The sequence below is a fragment of the Pyrgilauda ruficollis genome, unplaced genomic scaffold (genome assembly GCF_017590135.1).
Source record: "Pyrgilauda ruficollis isolate IOZ18807 unplaced genomic scaffold, ASM1759013v1 scaffold38, whole genome shotgun sequence".
NCBI classification, from domain to species: Eukaryota; Metazoa; Chordata; class Aves; order Passeriformes; family Passeridae; genus Pyrgilauda; species Pyrgilauda ruficollis.
Genome location: NW_024525267.1, coordinates 397,876 through 413,141, shown reverse-complemented (window position 1 = coordinate 413,141; position 15,266 = coordinate 397,876). Strand labels below are relative to the sequence as shown.

General features: G+C 36.9%; 1 protein-coding gene across 2 annotated transcripts in view; it reads left to right on the top strand.

Annotated features, from left to right (window-relative positions):
* DICER1 (dicer 1, ribonuclease III) overlaps positions 1 to 12,227 on the top strand; it is a 66,606-nt gene extending 54,379 nt beyond the window's left edge. For both annotated transcript variants that reach the window (XM_041476225.1, XM_041476224.1), the window contains exons 25-29: positions 938 to 1,820; positions 3,907 to 4,175; positions 6,802 to 6,964; positions 7,061 to 7,136; positions 7,434 to 12,227. In XM_041476225.1, coding sequence (XP_041332159.1) covers positions 938 to 1,820; positions 3,907 to 4,175; positions 6,802 to 6,964; positions 7,061 to 7,136; positions 7,434 to 7,599 — 1,557 coding nt within the window. In that variant the 3' untranslated portion in view covers positions 7,600 to 12,227. The remainder of the gene's footprint in view (positions 1 to 937; positions 1,821 to 3,906; positions 4,176 to 6,801; positions 6,965 to 7,060; positions 7,137 to 7,433) is intronic.
* Positions 12,228 to 15,266: the final 3,039 nt, after the last annotated feature.

Below are 15,266 nucleotides of genomic sequence, written 5' to 3'. Positions count from 1 at the left end.
TGTTGGCTTTCAGGACCCAGTCTAGGAAAGTGCTTTGAATCTGATCTTACTCCTATCAAATTCAGTGGCAGAATTCCTGCTGACATCAGTGTTGCTGTGTTGAGCCTGTTAATAGTCCTTTTGATGTTAGGAAGACTACCAGTGCATTTAGCTAATATATTTAAGTGCTTTCCTGGATAGGGGCCATGGCAAATTGTAAAGAATTATATAGTTTGGGAATATTTGTGTTCAATTCTTAATTTACGTCAGTCCTTACCAATTTGTTCATTATGAGGAGGGAAAAGACATAAGATGTCATTAATTTTGCTGTTGTGGGTGTATATGTAAGTACTGGAAAATTGATGACAATTTTTTGCTTTTTCTTTTATTAGTTAGGACTAGAAGTATAGCCTGTGAAAAAAAAACAAAACCAAAAGACTGAAGAAAACCCCACTGAATGCATTTTCCATGTAGAAAGATGTAGGAAAAAATCTTCAAAATTGCATTGATTCAACATTTGTAATAGCCTAACTTAGCAGCTTGAGAGAAGGATGCATCCAGAACTTTCTTATACTCCCTCAAATTTGTTAACTTAGAATTTTCTGTTGTTTACTTTGGTGTGCAAGTGTGTAATGTTTAGTGGATATAAAGTTCATTGTGTCTGCCTCGTATTCAAGTACAAGCACAGGTTCTTACGAAATGCAGCATGTGCTGTGTGTAGAACACAGGCTATTGTATGTTAGTAACAAAAGTTTGTATTCCAGTACAATTATTCCAGTCCTTGGGGAAGTTGAGGTTGTATTGTGCATCTGATCAGACAATGTACTTAGGAACATGAAAAAAAGCAGTCTTATTATTAAGAGATACTTCTCAAATCCTGCTTTTCTGATCTTTCTGCAGTAAAAGTGTCTTGTTTCCCTCTTCAGCACCGTTTGGTTTTTTTTGTGTTCTTTCATAGGCAAAGGAAAACATGTTGGCTAATGGTAAACTTGATGATTATAATGATGATGAAGAGAATGAAGACCTAATGTGGAGGTTGCCCAAGGAAGAAACAGACTTTGAAGATGATTTTCTGGAGTATGATCAGGAGCATATCAAATTCATTGATAATATGTTAATGGGATCAGGGGCTTTTGTGAAGAAAATTTCACTCTCACACTTTTCAACCACTGATTCAAACTATGAATGGAAAGCACCCAAGAAGTCATCCATGGGTAATGTTCAGTGTTCATCAGATTTTGATGATTTTGACTATAGCTCTTGGGATGCAATGTGCTATCTGGATCCTAGCAAGGCTGTTGAAGAGGATGATTTTGTAGTGGGCTTCTGGAATCCGTCAGAAGAAAACTGTGGTGTTGATGCAGGAAAACAGTCGATCTCCTATGATTTGCATACAGAGCAGTGTATTGCTGACAAGAGCATTGCAGACTGTGTGGAAGCCCTGTTGGGCTGCTATCTGACCAGCTGTGGTGAAAGAGCTGCTCAGCTTTTCCTGTGTTCATTGGGGCTGAAGGTGCTCCCTGTAATTAAAAAGACTGATTGGGAAGACACTCTGTGTGCTACCAGAGAGAACTGTAACAGTGAGCAGAAAAATCTTTCACCAAATTCTGTTGCTGCTTCTGTGATGAATTCAGAGCCTTCTCTGTGTAAAGACCTGGAGTATGGCTGTTTGAAGATTCCACCAAGGTGTATGTTTGATCACCCAGATGCTGAAAAAACCCTAAATCACCTTATTTCTGGTTTTGAAAACTTTGAGAAGAAAATAAATTACAGTTTTAAGAACAAGGCTTATCTTCTTCAGGCATTTACTCATGCCTCTTATCATTATAATACCATTACTGGTAAGTTGTTTTCAAAAAGCCCTATAGTTTTTTTTCTCCATACTATAAAAGCAAGAGAAGTAGTATCTTGTGTTCCCATGTATAGACTTTTTTTAGACATCACATGTTACAATAGTCTTGGAATACAGTGTCTTAAAAATAGTATTTTGCTCACTGTTTAGAGGGGGATGCTTGTTCAATTTGTATCTCAGTGATTATTCATATTTTGACTTGATGCAGATAAAGTATATTTACTGAGGCCTCACAAAGCTTCGAGAAACAGCATCAGTGATAAATGTTCTATCACTAGCTGTGTGTGACTGACATTAGATCCTCATTTAATGGAAATAAGTTCTTGTAGAACTCTGGAAAATTGCCATGTACTTCAGGAAATAGCAGTAATATTTTCCAAATATATTTAGCAAATTTGTTCTGTAATTGAATCCCAAGAATGTTATACTTTGTACTTCTGAAGATGAACTGTAGACTACAGCTTTTATTAGCTGAATAATGTGTAGGAGTGCAGAATGTGGAGACTTACCTTTGAAGCTGTGAATTCAAAGTCTTAATTTAATTCTAGGCATTTTATTGAGTAAATATTTAAAGTCAAAGTTTGAAGTAATTGACTAAATCAGGTCTATTATTAGTTTCAGATTAATGTTTAATGTTTCTGTACATGATCTCATAAAATATTTTACAGCAGTAGAAATTTGTATTTCTGTGATCTTTAATTGCTCTTGCTTATACTAATTGATGTAATATTTGTTCATTCTAAAACCTGCATGCATTTTCCTACAATAATATGCAGTCAAAAGCAAACCATGGTAAAATTCAAATCCTATTTATAGCGATTGGCAAATTTCTTTGCAGTCAGCAGTCTGAATTTTTCCCATAGTGAATTGGACCCTTATTCCGAAGAGTGAGAGAAAGAGAAATTTCATTAAAGAAATAAGTAATTTTAAATGCTACTACACTGAGAAACAATTCTGACAAAACACAGAAGCGCTCCTTTGCTTTTTTGTTGTAGGAGATATTACCCACATATGTATTTACTTTTTACCAATATTTCACAAAATGTATTGAAAGTAAATTACTTCTTTATTTTTAGACTTATTTTTAGACATAATAAATATATATATACACTAGCAGAAACCTTGAGGCATAGTGTCCAGTTAAAATTACATTGTTGAAACTGTAGGAAAACTTTTGATTTCGTTTCTGTTTACCAAGAGAGACAACTGTGAATAGCTGTTACCTGTAACTTTTTCTCTTCAAGGCATAGCTAGCAGTTGAGATCTGGCAGTATCATAGGTTCAGCTGCTATAAAAGCAATTTAGTGCTAGTCAGTTCACTCTTACGGTAACTTCTTCAGTACTGTGTCTTCTTCCTTCTCAATCTTCCTACCTATATTTGCATTTAAGAGGGTTTTTGCTTTTGTTTGAGTTTTAAAAATAGTTGTTCTTAGCTCTCTGCTCCCATGGCCCCTGTCAACCGTCAAAAAAGCAAAGGCTTGACAATTTTAATTTCCAGTTTAAAAGACATAGCCTAAAAAGGGATCTTTGTTGAAGGTGTCTTAATATGTGGCAAATCAGGCCAAAAACTGAGATTTTGTGTTCCCCTGTTCTTAATACATTGGTTTTTATATTAATTGGCTTTGCATTTTAATTTTTTTTTGTTTTGTTTTAACAAATAACAAGAACAAATTACAGTTTCAGGCTGCAGTGTTACAGTGTTCAGGCTGCTGGCAGAATCTCTTAAATTTACTTTTTGGTGTTTCTCAGCACGTGAAGATGTTGAGTAAAAACATTAATTGATTATAAGCACAGCTGTTTTTCTAGCCTACCAAATTAACATTTTGTTCAAAATTGGCTTTATTATTAGATATAGCTCCTGCTTTTCCTGATTTCTTTTTTTTACTATTTTATTAGGAATCTCTTTAAACACAAGGGTACTTCTTTTAAAAAGCAGATTGTCTTCTTTGACCGTTGGTTAGTTTGTGGAATTTACATGGCACTGTACCAAACTTCTTATCCAGAAAGCCTGGAAAAAATGTGTATGTTAAACTTAATTTTGGTGTTGTACATTCTTTTATTTCCAATGCTTTAAGATTGTTACCAGCGCTTAGAATTCCTGGGAGATGCAATTTTGGACTACCTCATAACCAAGCACCTTTATGAAGACCCACGGCAACACTCTCCAGGAGTTCTTACTGACCTACGATCTGCTCTAGTCAATAATACCATTTTTGCATCATTAGCTGTAAAGTATGACTACCACAAGTACTTCAAAGCGGTCTCTCCTGAACTGTTTCATGTTATTGATGACTTTGTGCAGTTTCAAATGGAAAAGAATGAAATGCAAGGAATGGATTCTGAGGTTAGTGGAAGTAGAAGAAATATGTTCAGTATCTGATTTGAAGCATGTCACTGGATTTCTTAACATTTTTGTAATGTTTTATGCATACAGCAGCCAAACAAGCAGGCTCCCAGTAGTAAAAGGATGCAATCTGCAAAGTAAAATACAGCCTTTAGAAAGTATAAAATCCATTAGAATTTACAGCAATTAATTAATTTGAAAGCCATTTGCCTCTAGGTTTTTCTGTGGCACTTGATTTTAGTTGCTGTTTTGCTCTTGGGTTGTTAGAACAGTGTGGGGCACACACTTAGCTTGCTGCTTTCACCAGCTGATAGGAAGCACTACTACAACATAAAATTGTGGTGAAGAGTTACTAAATCACTTAGTGCTGACTCAGGATGGGGTATCTGTACAACACCATGAACAAAGCTACCTGGGCACAGTGCTGGGATTATTAAATGTAGTACACTGACAAAGAGATTTCTGCTGTTTTTCTTACGGTTTCTACTGAAGATGTTACTACACTATACTCAAGTATGTCTGACATGCTCCTAAAGGCTTCTGCTAGCCAGGGAAACATTATATGCATCTTTCAAGTAAGCCACTTGAAAAATAGTTGCACTGAAGACCTGCAAACATAGGTCATATTTTGTGCTGTGCAGGAAAGCTGATGATAATGAACTTGTGTTTTTGGGAGAATGTGGTAAAAGTAATTCATTTACATAAGCTGGTTAGGAAATCTGTGAGAACAAGGTCCCTGTGAGTCAAGTTCTAATCAGGATCTGGAAGATAGGGACTACTCATTATCCGTATTTCAAGTGTTACCCAGTAGATATCCATAATAATTTGTCTTCTGAAAAACTGACCAATCTTTTAAAAAGTGTTCTGTCTGACAACATGTGAGCACTAAATAAACATGTTATTTTTGTATTTAGTAAGTTTTTTTCCTGATAGACAATTTGAAACTTAAGGAATCAAAATATTTCAGTCACATATGTGTTCATAACCCTTGCACTCTGTTGCAAAGTGAAAACCAGGTTTTAAGGGAAAAATTCATTAAACATTGAATAAGAAACATGCCACTCAAGTTTAGATAATACAAATTACTTTACATTAGGAGATTAAACTCTTATCTCGTTTTCCCCACAATATGAGTGAAAAGGCTAGGAACTTGTTTTCAGAGCTTACTGTGTTGTTTTTTGCTTTGTTCAGTATTTGCAAGTATGCAAAAAGAAACTTTCACCAAAGTTGCAACCAAATTGTGTGATGGCTGTTTCAAATAAAATCCTTGTTTCACTCTCCCTACGCCTGCTCCCTATCTTGGTCTGGCACTGAATTACTGAAACTGTTATTTCATCGTTTAATGTAAGAGTCTTTGTTTCTGCAGTTCATGCCAGCTAGACTGGTTTCCATGTGTGTCTCCACGTCATCTGCTTTTCTGTTTTTTCAAATCTCACTCATGAAACATCTGTCCCTTGCCTTACTGCTCTTAGTTTCTCTCTTCTATTATTTCAGTATCATGCAAAAGTGCTTCAGTTTACACTGGTATGAAGTGCCCTATTCAAAATGGTTGGACTTGGTTTTTAACATCAAAATTCCCGTTTGTATTGCTGTATGCGTCAGGTCTGAATACTTGTTTGATTTATTTCAGGTAGAAATATTGGGTGGAGCACATTTATGAAGTATTATGCTCACTCTTAAGAGAGCTGAATTGGATTTTAAGCCCCAAACAGAGTGAGAGTGTAACTGCTGGGGGAGAAACTGAAAGACTGATAGAAACTTATTTCTCTTCAGGCAGAGTAGCATAATGGTCAAAATCTTTATTTTCAAGTTACTTTATTTAGAGTTAGGCAAATGTATATTACATGTGTTTAAAGTATTTTAGTAAAGGATTAGATTAGCTCAAGACCTTTAAGACATACACTGAAAGTTTATTTTTGAGAATAATAATTTTTGTTTATAATGAGAATAGATTATTGTCTTAAATTGGTAGCATAGAAGAAAACACTGCCTGCTGCATTAAACACCATTTAGGTATTAAACACCATTTAGGTATAAAAAGATACCATTTAGGTATCTTTTAGCTCAGTCTGGTGCTGGTGTTTTTCAGTTATTAATGTCTTCTTTTACTAGTGCTTGTTTCATGCTTGTCTTCAGGGGTAAATAAGGTAAGGAGAGGTACATGCAACTTTCATCCAGAGACTGGACTTAAGGAGATTTTGAAAGTCTCTTTTTGGGAGATAGATGATGTGTGAACTCTTCCTTTGTTATGAGTAGCTTTCTTGTATTAACTGATGGAAGTCTGGTTCTAATTGGGAAGAACAGACCTGTGGTGAAATCCTACAGAATTGTCACAGAAGGAATTCGCATAGTATGAAAGTATTTTGTACCCAATGGTATTTGGGTTGGTTTTTTTTTCATATTTGAAAAATTATACAACCAGCAGCTTGGTTTCACTGGGGAATAAAACAACAGTTTTGCTGTGGAAGGTTGTCAATTAGAAACTTAAAGGAGGCATCACAGGATATAGGAGAGCTTACATTTCTGAAGATCATTGTTTTACTGTAACTGAAGCAATCGTTTCTCTCTTTTCCCTTCCCCTTTTCTCTCCCTCCCATCCTTGTCTTTTTTTTTTAATTGCCAACAGCTCAGAAGATCTGAAGAAGATGAAGAAAAAGAGGAAGACATTGAAGTACCAAAGGCCATGGGGGATATATTTGAATCCCTTGCTGGTGCCATTTATATGGATAGTGGAATGTCTTTGGAAATGGTTTGGCAAGTGTACTATCCAATGATGAGGCCACTAATAGGTATTGCCAGCTTTCAGAAAATTACTAATAATTAAATTCCATCTGCTGTGAAAAGAACAAAGCTAATTTTTGTTTTTCACTTTTTTTTCCAAATAGAAAAATTTTCTGCTAATGTGCCCCGTTCCCCAGTGCGAGAGCTGCTGGAAATGGAGCCAGAGACAGCCAAATTTAGGTAAGAATATGCTTTCTTCCATAAACACTGACAGAAAGTGTTTCTAAACTGTGCTTCATGAACTACATGAATTTTTAAATGTCACAAAGTACTTGTAATTTCTTTTGCACTAAGCAGCTAACCTAATCATCATTGTGTGCACTGTTCTTTTTTTTTTTTCCTTGCATAGCTTTCTGAGAAATGTAATGATTTCTGTTTAATTTTACTGCTTTAACTACTGTAGAAAAAAGAATGTATGTCTCTTATTTCACATTACCTTGCCTTGGCAGTAAGTAATTCTTGTGTATATTTTTGCAGTCCTGCAGAAAGAACTTACGATGGGAAGGTCAGAGTTACAGTGGAAGTTGTAGGAAAGGGAAAGTTTAAAGGTGTTGGCAGAAGCTACAGGATTGCCAAATCTGCAGCTGCGAGAAGAGCACTACGAAGCCTCAAAGCAAATCAACCTCAGGTCCCAAACAGCTGAGACTCCTCTTAAAAATAAATGAAATGGGGAAAAAAATAACATACAGATAAAGCAAATTTTTAAAAGTTGACGTTGAGAGGAACAAATTGGAAGACAGAATTTAAAGTTTGTTTGATAACAGAATAGATAACAAAACATTTAACATGTATAAAATTTTCGAACTAATTGTAGTTATAGTTTTTTGCGCAAACACAATCTTGTCTTCTTTCCTCACTTCTGCTTTGTTTAATCACGAGAGTGCTTTAATGATGACATTAGCAAGTGTTCAGAATAATTGTTGTCAGGTCTTTTTGGTTTACTTTTCTTGTCAGTACAGCTTTGCTTAGTATTAGAAGGCCAGGGAGCTTATGCCTAATGCAGTTGCTAGATTTATATATATAGTAATCTTGGAATTTTTCAATCTGTGCACTAGTGCCAGTCATAAAGCAGTTGATAAACTGTACTGGATGATTGGGTATAAGAAAGATTAAGTGTGCCAGTATTCTCCTTTTTATTTTCCTTTTTTTTTTTTTCTCTCCATGTCATCTTTTTACATTAAGATGGCATTCCCAATCATTATTGCACTTATTTGTTAGGGACAGATTTTAATTGAAATGGCTGGCATACTGGTAGAGTGAAACTTCGGTTTCCTTATGCCACGCAGTCTTGCATAAAAAAAGGTTCTTGCCTTAAAAATAAATAAACCCTCATTAATAATCTTTAATTTCTGATCTTTTTTGGAACAAACTGTTTTACATTCCCTTCATTTTCTTATGCATTTTACAATGATACAGCTCTATATTTACAGTACAACTCATTACTATAGCTGTGACTTATTACAGGATTATAATAGAAATTATATTCATATATATGTAATTAGGTTATTTTTAACAATTCTGAGGAGGTGGTTAGTCTACAGTTTTTTTAATACCATAAATGAAATATGGTCTTTGGCTAAAATTCCAATTTTACACAAACCTGCAAGCTAGATAGTTCCAATACTGGAAACAGCAACAAATAATTGCACAGTGCAAACTGTCACTAACAAAACAACCTTAGACATATCACACCTAAGATATGCTGCAGATTTTATAGTCAATTGGTTACGTATTTAACAAACAGAGCACCTTTACACTTAGAAATATTTCCACGTAAATTTCTTACTGTACTTTTCAGAATTGCATGCATATTTCATCTACCAAAGCTGTGCTGTTAAATAACATGAAAGTTGATGTTTGAGATATAACTGCCGTACTTTTGATACATCTGTGATTTAGGTCCTTAATTTAGAGAAACTAGCTCATTGATGTTTTGGTCTACTGGGAGCGTGGGGGGAAATCATACTTGTATTTTTTAGGCTTTGCCTATACTTCTTTAATTAGATTTTTGTAGGCACTCTTCACTTAAATACCTCAGTTCTTTTTTTCTCTTCTTTTCCTTTTTATTTTTGCATGCATTGGGTTTTTTTCTGTTTTGGTGCTATGTTTATATATTATGCTTGAAATTTTAATTTTTTGCACTGTAACTATAATACCTCTTAATTTACCTTTTAAAAAAAGCTGTGGGTCTTGTGTTCCCACCAGTATCAGTAGAGGTTTGCTGCAATTTTGCCCTGTTAATTATGCTTGAAGTTTGAGAAAGCAGAGCAAGGTGTTTTAACATTTTCCAGCACAATAGTTTGAACTTGATGCTGTGTCTTATGAACTAAATTACAAACAAATACTGTATTTCCTGCTTTTAAACCCTATTCCTTTCCTCACAAATGCACACTAAAACAAAACAAAAACTGTCAGCTCTTGCTTTCTTAACGAAAAAATAAAGTGAATGCCTTAGTGACAAGGGGCAGACATTAAGCTTTTCTGAAATACAGTTTTCAAAATTTCATATATTTGCTATCTCAGTCACTTTTCAGTCTGTGAAAAGGACTGTTCTTGTATTTGAAAGCTGCTTGTTATAGGAGTCAAACCAAGAATTAAGATACTAGCTTATAAAAAAGTCTAGTATTTGGTACTTCAGTCAGGAGGTATAAGAACAGCAAGTAGATGATATAGTGATATGGAACAATAAAAACATGCAGTCCGAATTCTCAAATGTAAATTGCTTTGCGCTAGTTGTTTATAAAAGGTCACTGATTTAAGCTATAGCTTGCTCCTTCTAGTAGGACTGAATTTTCTTAGTGAAAATACATGATTACTCATGTCAACAATTCTGTGTTTCTGGCCAGACATCAATCAGCAGATTAAATAAGACCATCTAGAAAGTCTTAAGTAGTTTTAGTTGCATTATGAAAAGCTAAAATTTCAGTTACTCTTTGAATGCCTAAAATTCTTACTGATTGTTGCAAGGTTATAGATTCTCAGGGGTTTCGGGTAGTTGTTAGCAGTGAAGTGGTTATGGAGTGTTTGGGTGCAGACAAAATCAGCTGAACCTACTCTGTGTTTCAGAACAGTTTAATGATCACTTTGTTACTAGATAAAGCATATGAATTGGACATCTGAAATGTGTAGTGGCTGACTATAAAGTAGTTGCTGCTGCTGATGCATTTTTAAATGCATTTTAAATGCCGCGATTTTTTCCAGTGTGACCTCATTGAAATACTTTTTATCTTTTGAGGCAGAAAATCCATATTAGTTTCCATGTTACACATCTGTGTGTTTTACCCTACAGTTGATATGATTTTGATACTGGACAGTGTATGCTATTAAAGACCTAAATCTGATCATTTGAAGGTTGGGATAGAAATCACTTGACATGCTATAAGCACAAGTGTAAGCGGACTGTTGCAGCCCATCTTCAAAAGCAACCACACAGGTTCATCATAAATGGTGTGGGGGTTAATTGGCATGAACCTTGGGGTTTTTTATCTAAGTCCTGTTATACTGTACTTTAAACAGTCCTCCTAACTATGCTGCGTTTTTATTTTTATGGCTTTTTTTTTGCGCTGTTCTGTTCATGTAGCACAAATAAGCATTGCACTTGGTACCATGCTTTACCTCATTTCAAGGAAAAAATGCTTAACAGAGGGGAAAAATGTGGTTTGGCCTTGCTGCTGTTCTGATTTAATGACTTTGAAAAAAGATAGTTTTTAATGCCTGCAATGTGTCATTTACTTGCACAACTTAAATAGGTCATTTGTAACGTCTGTGGCATTTTTACTGTACGTGGAAAAAATACAACAAAGATGTGCAACAACTCTTGATTGTATTTTAAAGCTATTATTTTTCTACTGCATCATTTTACTGTTATGTGAAGTAATTAAAATTAGAATGACCTCTGACTGACACTCCAGTAATTATCTCTGAACAAACCAACATTTTACACATATAATTTTTGGGAGAAGACAGCCCCTAGTAATTTGGTCAACCTCAACTAAATCTGTCCAGTCTGAATATTGAGTGCTCAGTAGTGACTTCTGAAGTGTTTGTTCAGCCTGATGCTGCTAAAGTCCATACAAAAAAAAAAAAAAAAAGCCTACTATTTTTAAGTCTCATTACACAGTAGTGTGTTGCAACTGCCAAGTACAGAACTTGAACGAGAACCAGTTTCAGTGCCGGGGAGGAATATAGTGTGGCCCAGGGACGAGGTGCTGGATCCTCAGCTGGTGCAAATTGATGTTATATCATTTTAGTCAATGGAACTGCATTCATTTACATATCTGAAGATCTTGTGCTTGTATGTGTGTTTCAGTTTCATTTTTCCTCCTTGTGAGCAGATACAGAACCATCAACTGGAAAATGTGGGGGGTTTATGTTACTGCATATGACAAAACATATGCTACATATTCTATGCATTTATCTGTACAGAAAATGAACTCTTTGTATCCCGGTCACAGCAGCACACAGAGTCCAAAAATGACAAATAGCATTGTGGTCTGCTGTGATACTGCACTTGACTCTGACAGTATTCTGGGTTTGTTTTGGATGGGGTTCCCCATGAACACATTCTCATGGAAATCTCTTGTATTTTTTATATGAATGAAACAAGAAGCATTTTGATTTTTGGTACTTAATTACTGACATTGATCTTTTTTCAATTGCTCTAATAGTCAAGAAGTTAATTTCTTTACTTTCATATTAGATTTTAAACTTTAAACACTACAGTTCATGACCATCAAATGTAATCTAAATATCAGCTGTAACTCAATATGAATTATGTTAGCAAATATCTAGAGGTCATTGTAGTATACTCCACTAGCAGTTAAAATTAACTTCTATCAAAGCTAACTGAAATTCTTGAAAATAAATTTCATCCAATAAAATCCTTGGGGTTTTCCCTCTTTTATTTGAATGGCAACCACAGACTACTTTAATTGCTTTGTAGATGCACTCAGAATTTACTGCAGCAGCAAGTTGGGGAGAAAAATGTTTGTGAACAATAATTGGAAATTGCAGGCATTTTTATTGTAAATAGCGTGACTGAAAAGATGGTTAAAATCAAGTAGAAAGAATAACAAATATAATTTGATGGACAATAAAATATTTACCATCACATGCTGCAGCTGTCTTTAAGGGACATAAAATGTAATTCATTCATACTGTAATCATGCTGCAGAAGTTTGCAATCTGCACCTTATGGATCACAATTACCTTTAATAGTTTTTTGTAATAATTGTAGCTGAGTATATCTCCAATAAAGTTATGGTCTGTTCACCTTGTATTGTCGTTTTGCTTTTTTTAAAATTCCTGTTAATATCTCCATAAATCTTCCCGAGTTTACAAAAAAAATTGCTGTTCGGTCTAAATTTAAAAAAAATGTGAAAACATTTGTGAAAACAATATTTCTTCACCTTGTTTAAAGACAAGTCTGCTTGTCTCCTTCCTCTGATGAATGAACTGTCTTCAGAGCTATGTGAAGACTCTTAAGGGACACTCAGGTTAAAAATGATGGTGTATGTGCTATGATTTGATCTCTGTGTTGACCATTAAACCTGCAAAATGTCTGCTGGAGTGGGGAGGCCCCAGAGCACAAGAGTTCTGGAATTCAGGTTTGCATGACTGGCACATGTTTTAAAAATAATATGTTAATATGAGCTAATAGTCCAGCATTAATAATGTCAATTTCATTATTTTTCTGTTGGTTTCTGTTAGTATTTTGCTTATCCTGAATATTGGCAGTGTGTCTATAGAATGTTCTGACTGGCACAGTAGTGTCATGTATCTTTTATGGAGACAAGTCAGACCGGCCAGACAAAGATCAGGAGTCTTCCTTCCTGAAAACTTCACAATGTAGCAGTCACTTGTTTGGCATCTGCAGTGAGCATCTTTTACTGCACATTTTGTTTTATGTTACAGAGAAAAGCCTGCTAGGCTGCTGGTAGGCATGGTGATAGCTTTTTCTGGATTTGGAAAAGGTGCCTTTAAGGGCCAGGCCCTTCAGGCTCCAGTGTGTGGGCTTGTAATGATGACAACACAGCCCCCACCTCCCCAGTTCTAGCAAGTGAGTCAAATCAGAAAACTTCCCCCAGGTTTTCTGCAGGAAAATTGGTCTGAAAATAATAATATTAAAAATTGGTTGAGGATGCCATTATATCCTCTTAATTGTGGTAAAACTGGCTACAATTTTTTGTGGGGTGGTGGTGAGGTGAGGGATGGGCTTCTCAACTGGGGTCTGCAAGAAGGTGAGTAGCACTGTGAAGCAGATGGAGTTCTCCAGAAAGTCAAGGTGTAAGATCAGTAGAGGTTCTGTTTCAAAGGCATTTTTTGTCTGCAAACTTGCTTAGTATTGTTTCCAGTCCTGCGTCCAAGACATTTATGAAGTTGAAGAGCACAGGGCCAAGGATGGAGCCCGGTGGAGCTCAACTAGTGACACGTCCCCAGTCTGATGTCAACCCTTTGTATCTGACATGTGGGCCAGTTGCTCACCCATCCCATGATGTGTTTATCCAGCTGTGTGCTGGACATTTTGTCCAGAAGAACTCTTTCAAGAGACAGTATCAAAAGCTTTACTGAAGTCCAAAAAGATTACGTCTACTGGCTTTCCTGTATCAACCACCTGGGTTACATTGTCATAAAAGGAAATCAGATTTGATAAGCAGGACTTTCCCTTCATGGAGCTATGCTGGCTGTGACCAGTGAGTGACTGTTGCCTTTCAGGAGTGTTTTAATACCTCCCTGAATAATCTCCATAACTTTACCAGGCTCTGGAGTGAGACTTACAGGCCTGTAGTTTCCAGAGTCCTCCTTGCCCTTCTGGAAAATGAGGACAGCATGCACCAGCTTCCAGTCAGGTGGGACCTCCCTGGATTCCCAAGACTGCTCAAAAATTATCAAAGAGAGGCTTTGTGATAACATCAGCCAGCCCTTTGAGGAATCTTAGATGAATCCCATTAGGCCCCATAGATTTATAGGGATCCAGTTGGAGCAGCAGATTGCACACAAATTCATGGTTGACGGGTTCGATCATTGTCACAGTTATTGTCCTCCAGCTCAGGGCACCTGAGACCCTCTCAGTCCATCACTAATGCTGAAGACCTCTATCTTGTTCCTATCCGTTTGTGAGGTGTCCTGGAAGGGGCTGATACTGTTTCTACACTGCCTATTGCCATATTTGAAAAAAACTTTATTGTCCCCCATATTTCTGGCAGCTTCAACTCCAGCTGAGCTTTGGCCACAGGGATTCTCTCTCTCCAGTGGTGAGCAGCATTTCTTCCTCTGTGTCACCTTCCACTGGGTATTGTGTGTTCTTGGGCCATTAGGAGGTGACGTTTAAAAAATGACCAGCACTGATGAACCCCAGCACCTGCAAAGACATTGTCCCAGGAGATTTTACTTACTAGTACCGTGAGCCTCCTGGAGTCCAGAGTTGAGGTTTTGCTGGCTCTTTTCCTCGTGTCACCAGAGATTTCAAATGATCACTTTGTGGTCACCAATCTCCACTTGGCTTACTGGTCCTCTCTGCTGACAAGCAGCAAACCAAGGAGGGTGTCTTTCTGAGTTGGCTCACTTAGGACCTGTTTCACAAAGTCATCCAGGTTTTTTAGGCATCTTTTGGCCTGGGTTGTACCAGCTGTGTGATGCTCGCAATTGATTCCTGGCAAGTTGAAGTTCCCATAATGATGAGGGAAGTTGACTTGAAAGTGACACTTTGTTCCTCAGAGAATAATTTGTCATTGCCGTCATCCTGGCTGGGAGGTCCCTTAGAGACTCCCACAATGACATCCACATCATTTGTTTGCTTCTTGATTCTTACCCAGAGGCTCTCAACTGTGCCATTGCCAGCTGTGATCTCCATACATTCTACTATCCCTTCTCTTACCTGCAGTACCACTGCCTGCCTCTTCTGCCCTGCCTGTCCCTACTGAAGAGCCTGGAACTCTCCAACAGGGCATTCCAGTCACAGGACTCATCCCACCAGATTTCACTTATGCCAGTGATGTCTGACCTCTGGGACTAGCCAAAGCCTTCAGCTCCTCGTTTGCTCCTCATGGTGTGTGCATTAGTGTAGGAACATTTCAGGTGTGGTGCAGTTTAGCCAATGCCTGGCACTGAGAGATCCCATTAGCTCCTTCCCTCAAGTTCTGGCAAATCATCCCCTCACTCATCACTGCTGAGCCTGGTTTTGACCCTTTCCCCCTTCAATGCTAGTTTGAAGCTCTGCTCTTTGTCCTTCTGACAATCCTCAGTGCTCACCTCATAGGAATTGAAGAGAGAACACACCTGTCTATCTGTGGAAGAGTCCGCAGGTACTGG